Source organism: Mauremys reevesii, linkage group 1, assembly GCF_016161935.1.
Source record: "Mauremys reevesii isolate NIE-2019 linkage group 1, ASM1616193v1, whole genome shotgun sequence".
NCBI lineage: Eukaryota > Metazoa > Chordata > Testudines > Geoemydidae > Mauremys > Mauremys reevesii.
The window spans coordinates 84,914,169-84,933,651 of NC_052623.1; the positions used below are offsets into that span (position 1 = coordinate 84,914,169).

General features: G+C 41.7%; 1 protein-coding gene across 11 annotated transcripts in view; it reads right to left on the minus strand.

Annotated features, from left to right (window-relative positions):
* MYCBP2 (MYC binding protein 2) overlaps positions 1-19,483 on the minus strand; it is a 432,876-nt gene that overhangs the window by 268,785 nt on the left and 144,608 nt on the right. For all 11 annotated transcript variants that reach the window (XM_039512057.1, XM_039512192.1, XM_039512052.1 and 8 more), the window contains 4 exons: positions 17,816-17,933; positions 16,511-16,715; positions 15,980-16,133; positions 8,019-8,191 (listed from right to left, as the gene is read on the minus strand). In XM_039512057.1, the coding sequence (XP_039367991.1) occupies positions 8,019-8,191; positions 15,980-16,133; positions 16,511-16,715; positions 17,816-17,933 (650 nt within the window). The remainder of the gene's footprint in view (positions 1-8,018; positions 8,192-15,979; positions 16,134-16,510; positions 16,716-17,815; positions 17,934-19,483) is intronic.

Here is a 19,483-nt window from a genome sequence, read left to right on the forward strand (position 1 = left end):
CCCATTTGATTTGATTACCATTAATAAGTATGTTTGGCAAAAGGGTCACAAATGTGTTTGGAAAAAAAGGAATCAAACTCAAAAACTTGGAAAGCCACCAGATTAATGGTACGTCTATATTACCCACCGGATTGGCGGGTAGTGTTCGATGTATCGGGGATCGATTTATCGTGTCTCGTCTGGACGTGATAAATCGATCCGCTAATTGATGCCCGTACTCCACATCGGCAGGAGGAATAAGCACAGTCGATGGGGGTGCCGCGGCAGTCGACTTGCCGCCATGAGGACGGCCAGATAAGTCTATCTAAGATACTTTGACTTCAGCTACGCTGTAGCTGAAGTTGCGTATGTTAGTTTGAACCCCCCCCGCTAGTGTAGCCCAGGCCTAAGTAACAGTTTCTTAAATTGAGTTCTTCTATCCATAATTCTGTCTTCATAATAGTACTAAGGCATAAAAGATAAATAAGAGTGCTTTCCAACAGCCTGAAGGCTATAACTGAAGGGAAAGTTACTCGCCCTGTGCAGTAAATGCAGTTCGAGATGCGTGCGCCCAGGGGTGCCCAACTTCAGATGTGCTTATACCCCATGTACCTTTGATCAAAAATTTTTGGTAGCAGTCCTCAGTTGACCTGCACATGCACTCTACATTTCCTTGTGCCGTGCACCGACACTACACAGGCCTGTGCGGTCAAACTGCCCTCAGTTCCTTCTCCACCGCAAAGTCCCCAAAGGAAACTGTGAAGCAGAGGGGAAGGAAGGACTGTAATAGAGCATTCATGGGGAGACACATCACAAAGAATCCCAGTTACTGCACAGGGTGAGTAATCGCTCCTTATTTGAGTAGTGTCCCCGTAGGTGCTTCACTTCAGGTGACTACCATAGAGCATTCACAGCAGGAGGAGGGGGCTTTGGAGTCACGTCCAAGACTAACAACAAGGCTGCATTTCAAAGGCAGCATCTGATCTTGAAGACTAGACTATTGCACAATTTCTAGAAAAGGTATGTACTGACATCCAAGTTACAGCCTTACAAATGTCCAGAACCAAAACATGTTTGAGCAGCACCACAGAGGTAGAGAAAGACCTCTTGGAATGGGCCAACATCCTAAGAGGAGGCTGAATGTCAGCAGATTTGTAGCACTATATAATACAATCTGGAATCCCCTTAGAGAATCTTTGGGTAGAAACTGCTGAACCTTTAGACCTATCCACAATGGATATACACAGTCTGGGTGAGCTTCTAAATTACCTTGTTCTGTCCAGATAAAAGGCTAATGCCTTCCTACCATCCAAGGTGGGAAATGGACTGATAAGGTTTTGGGGAAAATATCAGAAGATGGATGACTGGGTTAATATGAAACTCAGACAACTCGGGTTAAAGTTTTAGACATAGACAAAGAAACTGTGTCCTTGAAAAATACTGGAAATGGGGGTCCACCGTTAGATCTCTTATTTCTTCAACCCTTTGAGCAGAGGTAACAGACACAAAAAGGCAGCGTTCATAGATAAATTAATGAGGGAAGAGGGAACAATTGGCTCAAAGGGAGGATTCATAAGGCATTTAAATACTTGATTTAAATCCCAAATTGGCAGTGGGTTCCTTAACCTTGAGGGGGGAAATTACCCAATCTTCTGAGAAACCTCATTTGTGGGATGAGCAAAAAACTGAATCCCTCAATCGAGGACAAAAAGCTGTTATGGCTGTCAGGCATACCCTGATGGAACTCAAATAATCCTGTCTTTAACTCTAGAAAGTAGTTCAAAACAGTAAAGAGGACTAGTGAGCAGGTGGAAAACATCTCTGATCGCACCTAATGCTGTATCTTTCCCAGTCATGAAGGTAAGTGAATCTTGTGGATTCCTTTCTACTGTTCATTAATACCTGTTGTACCGCCTCAAAACAGGAAGTCTCTAGGCCTGTAATCCATCGAGGAGCCAAGCTCTAAGATGAAAAATCCTTGAGTTGGGGTGGAACATTCAACCACCATCCTGAGAAAGGAGATGAGGAATGGATGGAAAAGTGACTGAGTGACAAACAGCTGGGTGAATTAGGTAAGGATACCAGATCTGCCTGGGCCATGTGTGAACTATTAATATGAATTTAACCTTGTCATACCTGATTTTGTTCATCACCCTCAGAATAAGGGGTGGTGGAGGAAATGCATATAGAAGGCATGGAACAAAAAAGGTGTCTCCTAATGACTGTCTCCCTCTCCTGCCCCGCAACAAAAATATTTGCATTTCTTATAACAATGGCAAAGTCTATTTTCAGAACTCCCCAACTCAGAAATATTTGATTGAGCATTCAAGAGTCCCACTCCCATTCAGTCCTGGGAGAGTCCTGGGAGGTGTCTGCTGAGGTAATAGACGTAGGTATTTCGTACCTGGGAAATATGTAGAAGAAGTTACTCACCTTATGCAATAACAATGGTTCTTTGCAATGTGTCCCCTATGGGTGCTCCACTGTAGGTGTGTTTGCATACCTGCACTGATTGAAGAACTTCAGTAGCCGTGTCCGTTAGGCCTACACATTCACTGTCTCTCCTTGAGCCCCACCACTAGGGTAGTTACTGTGTACGGGCTAACTCCACTCACTTCCTTCTCTACCACAGAGTCATTGCCAAGAACTCCAAAATAGAGGGGAGGAGGGTGGGTTGTGGAGCAGACAGAATGACACACATCTTGAAGAACCATCGTTATTGCACAAGGTGAGTAACTTCTTCAAGTAGTGTCCCTATAGGTGCTCCACTGTAGGTGACTCCCAAGCAGTATCCCCTCTGGAGGGCAGGGACTTCGAAGTCAATTCAAGTACAGATGACAGCACTGTGGAGTCAAAGATGGCAAGGGAAGCAGAGAGTTTCCAGCAATCACAATGTTCTGTGAAGGTGTGGATTCACGCCGTCGCTCTACAGATCTCTGAGATAGGGACATTCTTGAAGAAGGCAATGGATGAGGAAATTGACCTTTTGGAGCCTGCATGAACAGTATCTGGAGGGGTCATATTGCAAACTTGGTAACATTGTCTAATATAGTTTGGAAAGCCTTTTGGCTGATATTGCCCAGCCCATAATGGAGAGGAAAAGTCTGGGGGACTTCCTGAAAGCATTCATCCTGTCCAGGTAGAAGGCCAGGACCCTTCTGACATTTAGAGTATGTAAAATAGCTTCTCTGTTGTCTCGGTGAGGCTTGAGTTAGAAGGTTTGAAGATTAATCAATTGGTTCAATTTAAGGCCATCATCCAAGACCGGCAGCTAGCAGCAAAGACAATGCTATGGTCTTCCCTTGACAAGGCCAATACTGCAGCCAGATACATATCAACGGCGGTAGTGATGCGACATGCCTTCGAACGCCACCTGTTGGGCTTCTCGAAGGAGGTGCAGGCAAACGCTGAAGATCTTCCCTTTGAGGGCACTGAGCTCTTTGCAGAGAAATTGTTCACAATGCAACTTGGCCAGCTGCTCAGTAAAATTGTTCAGTTTCAAGTAATTCTCGTAATCATATTTTGCCATAAGTGCTTGGTAGCTGGTGATCTGAAACTGAAGCATGACCAAGAAGTACATCTTCTCCCAAATAAGTCCAAATGCTTCTAATCCCTGTAGTAGGGAGTGGACCTCCTGTGCTGTTGACAGCCATGAGAATTGACAGCATCCACTATGACAGAATTGGATGAAGGGTGGGAGAAGAGGAACTTTGCTTCTCTCGCAAGGACATAGTATTTTTTGTCTTCCCGCTTGCAAGTCTGTGCAACTGATGCTGGAGTCTGACATATGGTTCTCGCAGGGTCTCACTGATAGGGAGGGACACTTTTGAAGATGAAGATGAGTGTAGGATGTCCAGGAGCTTGTGGTGCATATCCTTGACTAGCTCCAAAGTCCTGGACATCATGGCTAAGAAAGTGTGTCTCAGGGGCTCACAGAAGGGACTAGAAGCCCAAGAGGCATGGGGGTGGTACGCAGCCATGGGGTCCCAGTATGGACACTTGGGTGGTGGTGTCTATGGATGGGCCATAAGAGGATGGCAGTGGTGGACCATCTGAAGATATGCCCAGTGGCCCTGTTGGCATCAGGCCCCATAGAGGGTTTGGAGGGAGTCCAGAGATATCCCCTCCTCTGAGTCTGCACTGGAGAGAGGGAGAGCATTGAAAGGCAGTAGGGGAGACTACTGTGCCAGGCAAAGACTTGGTGCAGAAGTCCCAGTGCTGAGGAGAAGAGATTCAGCATGTCAATTACACGGAGGTCCCTGAGGTGTCGGAATTCGGCGGTGCCAACTGGCTCAGTGCCACAGTAGTGTTGAGGGGGACAGAGATCTTGTTCACATCAGCCATTCAGGTACAGGATGAGGCGTCAGTACCAATGGGACATCATGTACCAGTGGTGCCTTCGAGTATTTGGTCCTGTCCTTCTCTTTGGGTGCTGTTGACTTTGTGCCCGTACCCACTGGGTCTGTGGGCACATCAACAGTGCCTGCCATGGATACTTGGCCTGTCTCGGTGCTGATGGTACCAAGGCTACCAAGCATGTTGGGAATTATTTTCGGCTTGCTTGCAGTTCACTGTGGGGACTTCCCGTCCTCCTTTTTGACTTATGAGAGAGGTCGGCAGCAGATTTTTTTTTTTTACACTCCAGGGCCCTTGGATGTTGCGGGATGTGGGGAAGACTCATGTCTGTGTGGAAACTCTTGGTACAGGTCCAGAGAAGATCTGAGATCTGCTTTCATGGATATAATCCTCTTTCTCAGTTCTCTGTCCTTGGGAGACAGAGGCCTGAGCTACTGACAGAAAGTGCACTTTTGAGGAATGTGTCCTTCCCCAAGACAACGAATGCACTATGAATGCATGGTGTCTGTGATGGGGATACCCTTGTTGCAGGAGAGGCACTTCTTGACACTCGGAAAACCGAGCACAGGTCATTGGGGAAAGAATGGCCCCCAAAAAGGATGGAAATAAAATAAAATAAAATCCCCGCGCGCTGACTAGTCTTATGGCAGGGCACAAGGTGAGACAGTGCATGTGCGGGCCTAATGGACAGTGCTACTGAAGTTCTCTGATCTGCAGCACAGGGACGCAAACACAACTATAGTGGAGTATCTATAGGGACACTACTCGAAGAAGCAGCAGAGTTTAGGATGCAGTTGCCTAAGCACAGTTCCAGAGTTTTATTGCTTCAGCACAAAGAGAAGGCAATCTGACCCCTATCAATTGATATAGAAAATGCAGGCTATGTTGTCTGTCAAGATCCTTATGGACTTGTTTCTGATTAAAGTTAGGAAACAGACAGAGGCATTTCTGACTGCCTCAACTTGTGGAGGTTGATGTGCAAGAGTGCCTCTTGGGTTGAACATTTGTCCTGAGTGGTACTGGCCCCAGATGTGCTTCACAATCCATCAGTGATGCATCTGTCATTATGGTGATGGAAGGAGGAGTTTGAACAAAAGGAACTCCTGCATGGATCCTGACTGGGACTTTCGACAAATTGAGTTGTGGAAACAATACTGACACATCAAAGTGTAGCCTACCACAAAGCATCAAAAAGGTACATGCTGCCATGTATCCAAGCAATTGCAGACAATTTTTTTGTGATGTGTGTGGGTTGGTTTGAATCTTTGAGATTAGACCTATTAACACCAGGAATCTGACTGCAGAAAGGTAAGGCCTGGCTGATAGTGTGTCTAAGGAGGCCCCTATTTGTTGTACTGCAGTCCAAGTAAATTTCTCAGTGCTGAGCTGCAACCCTAGCTTGTTGAACAGAGACCACTCTTTGCAATAAGAATGGCAAACCTTGTTGTAAGATTGGCCCTTGTATCATCAAGATAAGGAAATAGCTTATCTCCAATCCCTGGGTATAATTCTGTGACCACTAACACCTTCGAAAACATCCTTGGGGCAGAAAAGAGGAAGAATGGGAGCACTCAATACTAGCAGTGATCCTGACCTATCAGAAACCAAAGGAATTGCTCGCAAATTGGAAGAATCACATATGAAAATAGGTGTCCTGAAGGTCAAGAGCCAAAAACCAACCCCCCTGTTCCAAGGATGGAATTATTGCTGCAACAGTCAACATCGTGAATTTTGGGGATTTCACAAAGTTGTTTAGGGTGTCTTAGATCTAAAATTGATCTCCATCCTCCTTTCTTTTTCAGGGCCAGGAAACAGTTGGAGTAGATGCTCTTCCCACTGTGCTGAGCTAGAACATTTTTACAGCTCCTATATGTACAGGAGGGAATCAACTTTCTGCCTTAAGAAAGGGTCGTGAGAGGGGTCCCTGAAGAGGCGTGGGTAAGAGGAAAAGGAGGTAAAAACAGATGGAATGCCCCAATCTTGTAACCTCCTACACCCATTTATCTGATGTAATCTACTCCCATGCAAACTGAAAACAAGAGATGTGGTCTCCAAAAAAGGAGGAAGGAGGCAGAATGGTGCACATGCAGCTCAGTTCTATGGGATTGTTTCAGGACCACAACCAACTTGTCATAACTGCTGCTTAGATGTTGATGGGACCTAAGTGGTAGAAACTGAAGAAACAGTCTCTTCCTCTGATATCGTAGTTTCTTTTTGAGTGCTTCATAAGGTCTCTCAAAAGTTGGAAATTATGTGAGGCAGGATCTCTGTGCCATCTGGGATTTACTAAATCTTATTTTGTACACAAGTGTGCAAATCCCAAGAGATCTCAAGGTGGCTCTAGAATACTTTAGGGCAGGGGTTGGCAACCTTCGGCACGCGGCCCATCAGGGTAATCCACTGGCGGGACACAGGGATGTGCTGGCCACCGCTTCTCGCAGCTCCCATTGGCCTGGAACAGTGAACTGCGGCCATTGGGAGCTGAGGGGGGCCGTGCCTGTGGACGGTCAATGTAAACAAAATGTCTTGTGACCCGCCAGTGGATTACCCCGATGGGCCGCATGCCGAAGGTAGCTGACCCCTGCTTTAGGGTATGCAAGTATTTGTCTTTGGATTCCGCAAAAAGTTTGACACCATCAAAGGGAAAGTCCTCAAAGATGTTTTGGACCTCTCTTTCAAATTCTAAAAACTGAAGCCAGGATGCTGTGCATATGACCACTGCTGCAGCAACAGACTGAGCAGCAGTGTCTGCGGCATCTCAGTGAGACCTGAAAAGACGTTCTGGCTAACAGTTGCCCCTAATTGTAGCCTAAGACAGCTCACTCTGTTCAGTTGGTAAATGTTCAATAAAGGTGGAAAAATTGGTGTAATTTGAGTGGTTGTATATAGCCATGACAGCCTGACAGTTTGCTATTCTAAATTGAAGTGTTGGGGATGAGTAGATCTTGCAGCCAAATCAATTAAGACATTGTTGATCTTTATCATACAGAGGGACTTTAGCAGGACATAAGGTCTCTGAAAAAGTCTTAGTTGGAAGAGACAGACTTTAGAGCAGGATCCTTCTGAGGAGAATGGGCTCTCTTTTTCTAGGTCTTCTCTGAGGATTTACCTCCAACAGATCCAAGTGAATGTGCTGAAGTCAAAGGGGCACTATGTTCACTCCCAGGCCGACATCTGAGGTGAGCGGATGCGCATCCTGGCCTGGATCTGAAGCTGGACAGGGAGAATGCTCCATTGATAAGAGTCAAAGTCTTTTCTCACGATTCTTCCTACCCCTGCCCTTAAACTCAGACCAGAACTTTTGAGACCAATTCCTCTGAAACAAAGTAAATAGAAATGAGAGGCAGAGAGGCTAATAGACTATTTTTGAATAGAAAGGCACACTAATACTCTGTCTCAGGCTGAGGCGGATGAGAAGGAACTGAGAGCAGTTCTACCGTGCAGCCCTATATAGCCTCCGTGGAAGGCATGAGGATGTGTAGGGCATATATGCAAGTCGAACGAGCACGATTACAAAAAAAATCTCTGATCTCAGGTGTATGGGGTGTAAACACACCTGAAGTGGAGCACCCATGGGGACACTACTCAAAGACAACACACACACACACACACACACACACACAGAGCAGACTGCATTTACTATTACTTTTCAGCTTTTTGATTCATCAACCATAAATTTATACCTAGAATGTGCAAAGCTGCATGAGACCTGGTGGTTAGAGCTTTGGATCCTGTCGGAAGTGCAAGTTCCGGGCTTAGAATACTACATCGGGATTGCATGTCTGGAGCTGAGGGAAGCCTGGAATCAGCAACAACGGCATTGTAACTCCACAGTTCTCTAGTATTTGGTCGAAACCTGACCCAAAAACACAAAGTAACAAAAAAATATTTCAATGTAGCAAAAAATTAAATTTAACATAAAAAATTAACTGAACCTATTTTAATATTTAAACTTTCTAAACTATTTTAATATCTACTGAAAACTACTTAATGATAGTTCCGACTAGTAGGGAATGTTAGGATTGCAATCCACTGTACCAATGAAATATATGTTATGCAAGATAATCACTATTTATTACAAAAATGTAACAAAAGCCCCAAACATTCTTAATAATCTTAAATTCAAACAAACAGATTAGATTATTTAAATTTCAGAACATCCAAAAAATGTTCTGAGCATGTCTCAGAGCTAACAAGAGACGTTAAAATGGTTGTTGATTTCACGAGCTTAAAATTGAATTATAGATGCAATACAAGAAGTGACAGTACCAAACTGTAGGGGATGAGGCAAAAAATAACAAAGCTTTAAATTGGAAGCCATAAGGTTACTCAGTTTTGATGCATGTAAATCTTGGGGTTGAGGGGTCCAATATATTTTCGCTTGTTTTTTTCAACAGACAGTACCTTCTTGTGGATGACCCATATGAAGAGGTTTTTTTAAGGGAGAATGATATGAACACAGTAACTTAGCAATGGATTGGAAGAACCTTCTGTGTGCAGGGGAAGCATGGATTAAGATGGAGAAAGGGAATGAAATGAGTAAGAAGTATTTGTTATCAATGGTATATCAATGATGATAGTTAAAATTGACATTGAAATTATTTCACTGCTCAAAGCATGTTAGTAAGGAAAGAACAATAATATTTTGAAGACCTACAGCATCTTTCCTCTCCATCTGATTCATGAAGATAGAAGGGTAGGTGGAAATAAACAAAGCCCTGAGAGCATATAAAAGCCACACGAAGGGGAAGCAGATCCCAGAGATCCAAACAGGTCATCTAAACAGATCCCATAGATTTGAGTAGGGCATCTAAGCCCCTGTGAAAAGGATCCAGTCCTGCAGAGCCCAGATGGCCATTCAAGCCCTGGCCCCAAGTCAGACTGCATCCTTTCTAAACAAATGTGGGCTAACTGGCTTCCTCCCTGGCTCTATAGCTGCTACTGCTTGTCCTTCCTATAGACTTTTTGACTCAGGCAGAAATTTATGAAACACTTCCACTTGACTCATTTTCAAGATTTTCTTGACAATCATGATGGCTAGAAACTTCTCCTAAATAAAAGCTGAGATTCTGATGTCATCACAGAGCCTTAAGCATACAACTATTGCCTTAACTCATCTCTGCTCATAGGTGTATCTGAACTCTGATGAAGAGAACTCAATCTTGAAGAGACCATCAGAGCACACGTTTTGAATATATGAAGGTTAGTTACCTGTAACCGAGGTTCTTCAATATGGACTCTGCATATTGACACTCATGGGATGCTCTTACTGATGCAGCCCAAATGGTAAAATTCTACCAGCAATAGCTGTTGAAGCATCCACGCAGCTCCCTTACACTCTCCTCCCTACTCCTACAGAATTCTCGAGTTCTAGGGCAAGAGTTTAAAAGGAGTGTGATGACCCACCACCTCAGTTCATTCAACTGCAACCCCCAGTCGTCTGGTAAGTAGGACTCTGAGGTAATAGGGAAAGGTGGGTGGGGAGTGTGAATATCCAGAGTTCATCTTGAAGAATCTCAGTTACAGGTAAGTAAACTTAATGTCTTCCTTTGACTGTCCTCTGTATATTCCTACTCATGGGATGGATTAACAAGTACTCTGACCCAAGGGGGTGGAACCTGGCATTTTAGTTAAACAAGTTGTGCATGGCTGCCTTGCCAAACTTTGCACCAGATCTAGATTCAAAGTCTAAAGAACAATGATTAGTAAAAGTGTGAACACAACTCTGGGTTGCTACTGTACATATCTTCACCAGAGAACTGTATCTAGAGAAAGTCATGCAAGCTGCCTTTGATTTTTCTGAATGAGTTCTGCTGCCTTGAGGAATGGATAATCCCTTCAATTTATATGTTTCATAAATACCAAATCTAACCCATCTAGAGAAATTCTGTATATAAACAGTTTTCCCCTTGTTTTTTGGTCTACAAGCTCTGAACATCTTGGAAGACTGTCTAAATGTTGTAGTCCTATCTAAACAAAAAGACAATACTCTCTTCACATACAACATGTGTAATTTAGCATCCCCATCATGAGTATGGGGTTTGTGAAAGATGACTGGTAAAATTATAGATTGATTTATGTGAAAAATCAGAGAATTTTTTTGGTAAAAACTTAGGATGAGGCACAAAGAACCACTGTATCCTCATGAAAAATAGTGAATGGTGGATCAGTGATTAATGCATGTAATTCACTTATTCATGTTCCAGAAGTGTTTGCTATCAAAACCACTATTTTTTATAGACAAATGAAATAAAGAACAGGTTCAAAGGGGGGGGGGGTCCCATTAATTGTGTTGTAATACATTCAGATTCCAAGAGAGCACAGGAGTTTTTATTGCAGGATACAAATTATTAAGGCTTTTTTAAAACCTCTTAACTGTATCTCATTAGCGAAAACTGATTTTCCCTCTACAGGTACATGCTATGCTGACATGGCTGAGATATGAAGCTTAACTGAAGATAAAAAAAATTATGTTTTAAATACAATAAATATTCTAATACATAATTAATTGTTGCCATATAAGGATCCATGTTATACATGGAAATCCACAATAAAAACCTCTTCCATTTAAGACTATAGCACTTTTGTGTGGATTCTTTTCTAGACTAAAACCATACATTCTGTACTTCTAATGAAAGCCTTTCTTCTAGCTCATCTAAAGATCTATTCCCCACGCAGTCAAGTGAAGGGACCAAAGGTTCAGATGCATAATTTCACAGATATAATGCTGTCATATAGTCTATTACTAACAGAATTGCTTTGTTTTTGAGTTGACATAGAAAATACATTAGAGCTATTCTATCAGTTCTAAAATATTGATGTGTAAGTTCCTTTGATGAACAATGATCTCTGACCAACAATTCACTGTTCTGATGGGCTCCCCATCCTAGGGTAGATGTATCCATGATCAGTATTACTGATGATGTAAGGGACTGAAAAAGTACATCTTTCATTGCATTTGATTGTCTGTCCACCACGTTAAATGATAACATCTGATGTGGAATTAACATTTTTTCAATGAATATTGTCTAAACCTGGTTTGTAATTCTTTGCTAACTAATGTTGAAGACCTCATTTGAAGACTAGCATAAGGAGGCACTGCTGTGGTTGATGCCAACAGACCCAACAACTGAAGGACGAAAAGAATCAATTGTCTCGGTAACCGGCAGAGGAAATACATACATCTTTTTATGTTGATCTCTCTCCCCTCTGGGAGAACAGAACAGCACTCTTCACAGTTGAATCCACTATGGCTCCTATACAAAGAACCCTTTAAATAGGGTTTAGACATGGCTTTTCCCAGTTTACTGGTAATCACAGACTGACAAATAGTGAATATATTTAATTTACAAGATCTCTTCCCTAAATGACACTTATTAAATCATCTAGGTACAAGTATACATACATCCCCTGCCGCCTTAGGTATACTGCCACAACAGACAGGCATTTTGTAAATACCCTGAGTGCTGCAGATAACTCAAAAGGGAGGGCCTTGTATTGAAAAATAGTCATCTCCAACAATGAAACCGGAAAATTTCAATGACATTGTTTACAGAAATGTGGAAGTATGGGTCTTAAGATCAGAGCTGCAAAACAATCCTGGAGGGAAAGAGGTGGTGTTAGAGACAACATGCAGAAGTGAAGTTCTTTTATATAAAGTGTTTAATTTCCTTAAATCAAGACCTCTTTCCTCTGTGATCTCATGGAACTACCTCTACTACACCTAACTATAGTAGAGATTGGAAATCCTTTTTTTAGCAAATCAAGATGACTGATCTCTGTCCAAATATGAAGTGGGTGGCTTGTTGGAGGGAGAGGTTCTGAACTGAATTGTATAACCGTATAAAAGAGTTTTAATATCCATCTGTCCAATGTTAACAACTCCCACTGCTGAAAGAAAATGGGACAACTAGTCCCCAAACTGTGGATTATACAATGCCCATACTGGCTGGCTCGAAGCTCCGTGTCATTATGTCAAATCCGATGCACGGCTGAAGATGAAGATGACAAAACTTTCCTTTTATTATTGCAAGGTTTAACATTCTTCCTCCATTGATGTTGATATTGTGAAGTATGATGTTTCGGATGAAAATGATATGCCCTTCTCTGGTAACTGTAATGATGTGGAGACAAAGAAGGTGGATATTGCCTTTGCTACCTGTTTAATGAAGTAGAATATGACTTCTTTCCTACTTAAAGAAACCTAAAGATCTAGCAGATCTTACATTTTTCATGCTCTCCGGTACCTCTTTAGTCTGAACACTCAACAGACTATTCTCCTTCAAATGGAAGGTCCACGAGCCTCATTTCTGTCTCATAAGGGAGTCCCACCAACCTTAACCAGGTATGTCTCCTTAGTGAGACAGCGAAAACTACTGATCTTGCTGAAATATCTGAGGATTCAAAGCGACTGTCAACTGTTGCTTAGCAACATTCAGTCCTTCAGTCAAAATAGCATTTAATAACCTTTGGTGGTCCTCTAGAAGCACATTAAGAAAAGGACATTTTGCTCCAGAAATGGTATTGGTACCTAGCCATGACAGCTTCATAGTTGAATATGCACATGCTGATTTTCTCTGAAGAAAATATATTTCTTCCTAATACATTCAGCCTCTTCCCTTCTTTATCCAATGGAGCAGAGTGAGCTTGGGCACTTTTTTGATCTGTGAAATGTCACTTTGACCACCAATGAATTAGGAGGCAAGTAAGTATGAAACATAGCAAGTCCTTCTTCAGAGAACTGATATATCATCTTTAGAGAGAAGCTGAGTGGTTGACATATTTCATAACAAGGGAAATATGATTAGTTATCTAACCACTGACCCCAAAATATCACAGAGGATGTGATGATTCCTCCACAAAAACAGAAGGAATATCTAGCATCTTTGACATTCAAGATACTAACTCCTGAAAGGCTATAGCATCTTCTGATGGTGATGATACTGAGATGTCCTCCACATTTCCATTTGGAGAAGACACATCCCTTAATTCTGAATCAGAATCTACCCGCTCCAGCTTGTCCTCATCTTTTACAATTTCCTTAGGTGACTTCTTATGAGGAAGCTGTATTGGCTGGTCCTTATCCATTGGATTCAACAACTGAATGTCATCCTAATATAGTTTTGCTGAAAGTCTGTCCTCACACCTTCCTAATAAGGTGCCCAAAATGGCCAGTGAGACCATCTTACTAAATGAGATATCTAACCACTCAGGCCAAAACCCCACTGGATAGATCAAGCTGGAAATATTTCTGTGCCTGTGGATCCAGCAGACCTGCACTGAACTGGTTATAATAATTTTTTCCTGTTCTAATCTGTGATCTGTATTTCTCTTCTAGCTTCAAATCACTCAAGGCTCAGACAGGACTTGAGACAATAACCTCCTTGAAATGGAGAGCAGAGAACAGTTCTTCTCCAGGGATCTTAATAGAATACAGCAGCACAGTGCTGCTGACACTCAGAAAAGCAGTCAGTCTGATTGCTTGCAGCAGCCCAAGTGATGTGTCCTAAGAAGCAGTACCAGACTCAAGTGTCAATGGAGCCACAGATGGATCCATATGATGAACTACTGCTTTAACAGTATTGTGCCAGTTAACAAACCCTCATCAGTTCTCTTAACTGGATCCTTAGATCTCACCATAAGGCCAGGCTCCTCCAGATGTGATATTGTCAGATCTTTACAAGGACAACTCCCAACTCTGAGCTGAGATCTTAATTCAGATCCTAGCTCTATAAATAGATTCTGTCCTTGTAAATCTCTCTCTCAGATTGGTTCTTTGTATTGAGGCAGACATCAAGGCGATCTGCACATATTTTCTTGGTACTGCAACCAATACTTTCTGAAATGGGACAGCTATGGAAACAGTTTATCACTGATCCAAAACTTTTCTTTTTTGGATCCTTAACTATGACAGATCCTGTATCTGACACAGAAGCTGAATCTGTTTTTTTTTCCCCAGCCGAAATGACTGGAACTACAACCACACTCTGAGAATCTGCTGCCATTGTCAGGGATTCCTGCATTAAAACTGACTGGAGCCTATTTCATCTCTCGCACTCTTAGCCCTTGCGATAAACATTAAGCAGATTGTCAAGTATCAGGGGGTAGCCGTGTAAGTCTGAAGAAGCGCATCTGAAGAAGTGGGTTTTTTACCCACAAAAGCTTATGCCCAAATAAATCTGTTAGTCTTTAAGGTGCCACCAGACTCCTCGTTGTTTTTATTAAGCAGATTGGATATTCAGAGGGAGAACGATCTTCCCCCAAGCATGCCAAGCATCTGATATGTGCATCTGATGCTGGGATACTGCCGGTCACAAGAAACATCTTTTGAATCCAAGCTTCTTAATCTTCTGATCCAACATGTTATCCTTTAGCTACCTACCTCTAAGTAATAATATATAACTATATGCACTTAGGCAACAACTAACCAATACAAACTATCTAGTTACTACTCCATAAGGATCACACAGCAACAGGGACCAAGGGAGGCACATAGACACTCCAATGGCTACTATTAGTAGAATCTTATCATTCAGGCTGCACTGCACTGGTTGGAGCATTCTATGAGTGGGAATATACAGAGGACACTCGAAGGAAGAGCTATAATCTATTGTGAATGTCCTCTTATTTTTATATCTCAAGTGGGCAGATCTTAGAAGAGTACCACTTCTTCCCCCTTCTGATCAGCTGTGATCAGTGAGACTGCTGAGGAAGATCCTTTTGTAACTGAATTGAGAGATTAAGACATGAACAAGTGGTTTAACTGTTGGGCAAGGCAAGAAGATTCAGATACACGATACATTGTGGAAGAATAAACAGTAAAATCTGAATAAGGCTTGGACACAATGCAAGGAACACAGACAGAGGAATTTAAGATTACCAAATATTTTGAGCCTGGAGGAGTTGTTGAAAATAACAGAGACCAAATGATGTGATAAGAATTCAGGAGGAAAAAGGAGCAGCTCTGTTTAGGCCATGTTGAGCTCAAGTGGACAGCAAGCCATCCAAGAAGTAAAAACAGAGATACAGTTTGTCACAGGGTAGCTGGTTTCTCTGATAGACTGAGCCTTACTGACAGGTAAGTCCAATTCAGTTAAAGAGGGCCTAAAAAGGGCTGGCAGTAGGCAGCTGGAGGGAGGAAAGACTGAGATAGGTTGAGCCCTGGAAAGGAATGGACAGAGCAAGCTAAGCCCCGTGGAGGAAAAGCCACACTGGAGTGCAATTAGCTCCTACTGTGGGTCCCTAGAGCAAGGGGCCCACAGGCTCGGGGAAGCAGCTCTGTGGCTGCTGTTCCAGGATGGGAGCAGAGCTGACTACGGCTGGGAAGTTGCCAGGAGCAGGTGAGCTAGAGACCTCTGGCAGGGCTGACCCTAAAGCCTGGGGCCAATGACTGAGTTGAGACTGTTTTCTGTTTAAATAAACCTCCTTGAAAAGACTGGGCGTGACAGCACATGCTTTGGAGCCAGGGAGAAGCAAAAGGCCTGGCACATATATAAAGGAGATTAAACAGAAGCCTTCTTATGATAGGTAACAGAAATGATAGTTGATCCTATGTGAGCAGATGATGCTACCCAAAATTGTTCTAATAAGTTCAATCTTATGTCTATACTGATGCCCCCTTTCTGTGACTACAAACCACACTTGCCTCCAAATAACATCATAAACAGGATCCAGACATACTCCAAACCCTTGAAGATCCTCCTGTTCAGAATCATTAAATGTCTTGCAACTCCCATCTACTTTATTTATCAGAAGACATTTAAACGGAGGCGGTTCTGACATAGAAGCAGGGACCAAACCTGGAAAAAATAGACAAATAGTCCATCTGTCACATGCTAGCTGAAGTAATAATAATAATGTAAGGAAGAGTACACTCATAGTACAATATCTAATAGATGTGATGAGATGTTTTTAACTGCGCTGGAACATTAAAAATTTAAGAGTAGCTTGGAGGATTTTTATTTGTATTAATAATAAAATTACATTTGTAAATCAATTAAGAGTACCATATAAAATGTAAATACCCTAAAAGTAAAATGGAGTGTCATAAGATAAGAGTTTACTCAATTTGCATCTTTTACTTACTACCTCCACTGCTTGCATTGTAATGTTTCAAGTTCCTTCACTAAATGTATGTTAAATGAACTAATTTACAATACTGTTGAAGAGCTCTTACCTATTATATGCCTGCTTGCAAAGATCTCAGACGTGGCTAGAACATGAGAGTTAATGAGAGCTTCATCAATCCGAAGAAAAGTCTGATCTCCACTTGCTCCAATCCAAGTAGCTTTGCGTCCATATTTAGATCCAATATTAGGCATAGGTGCTGGCTTTGCATTCCAGTAAGGCATATCCAAAATTGGTCTGCCAAGCTGTCCCTTCTAAAGAAAGAAATCAGTAATTAGTAAATACTAGCAACAATAGTTTCAGAAGGATAAAATAGCAGTTTCAATATACAAAATGGAAAAAGATGACCCATTAAAAGTTTACTTCATAATGCTATCATACTGTGGCATGTGGCCTCGAGGGAAGGGGCGGCACAGGGGTTGGAGCCACTGTTCAGGCACCATTGTGTGTGTACACACACACACACACTTTTAGGAAGCTTCCAGTACTCCTGGGATGAGGTATTCTCTTTTATTGGACCAACTTCAGTTAGTGAGAGACAAATTTTTGAGTTTACAGAGAGCTCTTCTTCAGGTCTGGGAAACTAACTCAAAATACGTCTGCTAAATGCAAGGTTTGAACAGATTGTTTAGCATACATAGATAAATATTTCAAGGGACCATTCAAGATGATGTGGTTTATTAACACCACTCTAGTCATACGGAGAGAAGGAAGAGGGGAGGGAAGCAGCTGGGGAGGGGGGAGGTTGTTAGTGGGTTTCAGATTGTTGTAATAAGCCCTAAATCCAGTGCCTCTATTCAGTCGATGATTTTTAGTGTCTAGCAAAGTTACAAATTTAAGCTACATCCTACAATTTTTAACCTTACGTTAATCTTACGTGTTTGAATCAGCCCTACTACTGGTGTGAGGAAAATGGAGGTGGTGCCTCCCACAACTTCCCTTGCAGCCCAAGAAGCAGCTCTGATGTGAGTCAGGAGTGCGATGAACAGTAACAATCTTCTCCATGCATTATCTTCTCATGTAGTAATATTCTACAGGTGTCATGAAATCCCACCACGTTAGTTTGCAGATAGTTTTGACATTAATGCCAATTGGAAAAAAAAAGTTCCCCTTGTAAACTATGTAAATTTGATATGGGAGACACTAAGGAACAGCGGGAGATTTTCAGAGTCATGCTTTTCTAACCAGATTTAAAATAAAGACACACAAACACTTAATATGCACAGGCATAAGTTAGGTATATGCAAATGTGTGGAACTGTGAAAAAAAATTCTAAAAACTATTTACTATAACTTTAAGTGTACAATATATAGATAAAAACTATTTCCAAAAGTAAAAAGAAATGTTTCCTTACAGAGAAACTTCCAAATGTGAAGACCTGTCCATCCATTAAGAGAATGGCTGTATGGTTGCTTCCTGCAGTAACTTGCGTGCTAGGACCTGGTAATGCCTGTACCAGAGTGGGACATCCCCTATGTCAAAATAAAACCACACCAGTATCAGTGCATCTTTATGCAATATTTAACACATGCAATATTAATGTTAGTAACTGTGCAGCTGATCACAAAGTAATATTGTTATTGTCATTTGTCAGATACTATCTGGAATACTATTTGTATAACCATGCAACTGAACATTTGTCTAGTATTCTGGTCCCAAGCATGGCTGGCAAGACTACTGGATGACTCTCTGCCCCAGCTGTCTAGGGAGAGGCAGAGGGGGAGAGAAGATCCTGGTTCTGCATCTCTTAAATGGAGGGAAAGGCATTAGAACATCCCTCTTTCCCCCAAAGTCCATAGATACTAGGAAGAATAATCTCACCAGAAGACCTGAAAAGCCTTCTGTGTGCCTCCCAAATACAGATGTGTTTGAGGAGTGTTCAACTGGAGTGGAAGTAGTGAGTGTATCTGAGGGAGAGAACAGTAGTGGTGAGTGGAGGGAACCCTGAAGTGATAGATTAGAAAAGAAGCATTGAGATTGAGAGGTGAGAAAAAAAAATAACATTGAGGTGAGCAAATTAAAGGCCTGACAATTCAAACTGACTTCAGTGGGCTTTGGAGCATGGCCTAAGTGCTTGCCTACACTTGCAAATTGTTTCAGATTAAGGTAGGGTCTAAATTTAAAGTGGATCAGCTATTCCTGAATAACCTCATATGTAGAGAATCCCTGATGACTAGAGGGAAGGACAATGGAAAGATTAGGCATGAGAAAAAAGAGAGAAGAGAAAGAGAATCCAAGGTAAGGAAGGACACTGAATATGAAAGGAAAAATAAAGATACACAAAGATATATAATTAAGGAAAGAAAATCTCGAGCCGAGGAGTAAAAGCGGTAATGTACAAGTGAAATGTATATTAGCAAGTTAAATTATTTAAGATGCTGTAGAAAACTCAGTTCTTATTGGTCAGCAATATGCTCATTTGGACAGATGTGGTTCCCTCTGCACAAAGGTTATCATTCTAAAATAGTTAAAGTAGCAAAACACCAGATATTGATGATAATCCAAAACAAAAATGAAGGAAATGTAGGTTTTATTATATTATATAAATATAAAGCATTAAGTGAGTTATTGTGATGTTAAGGCTAGAATTTGAAACACTGAAAACAAGGGAAAATAAAGTTAGGAGCTTATAGGAACATTATTCTCTGCAACTGCACAATCCTGTATATTTTATGGTATAGATACAACAAAATGAACAGTAAATATATTAAATTACACATTTAGGGCTTGATCCTGAGGTGCTCTGCACCTTTCAGGACCAGGCACTTAAATATTAAAGCAGGAATAAAATATTATATACTTACACAATGGCTCTATATATATATATGTCTTATCTGACGAAAAAATTCTCTGGAACCCTATTTACATTAATTCTTATGGGGAAATTGGATTCTCTTAACATCACTTCACTTACAGTAGCATTTTTCAGGAACATAACTACAATGTTAACCGAGAGTTACTGTATACTGGCAAAGCACTCCTAAGATGTAGATGTGGCCTAAATTATCTCTTGACTTTAATA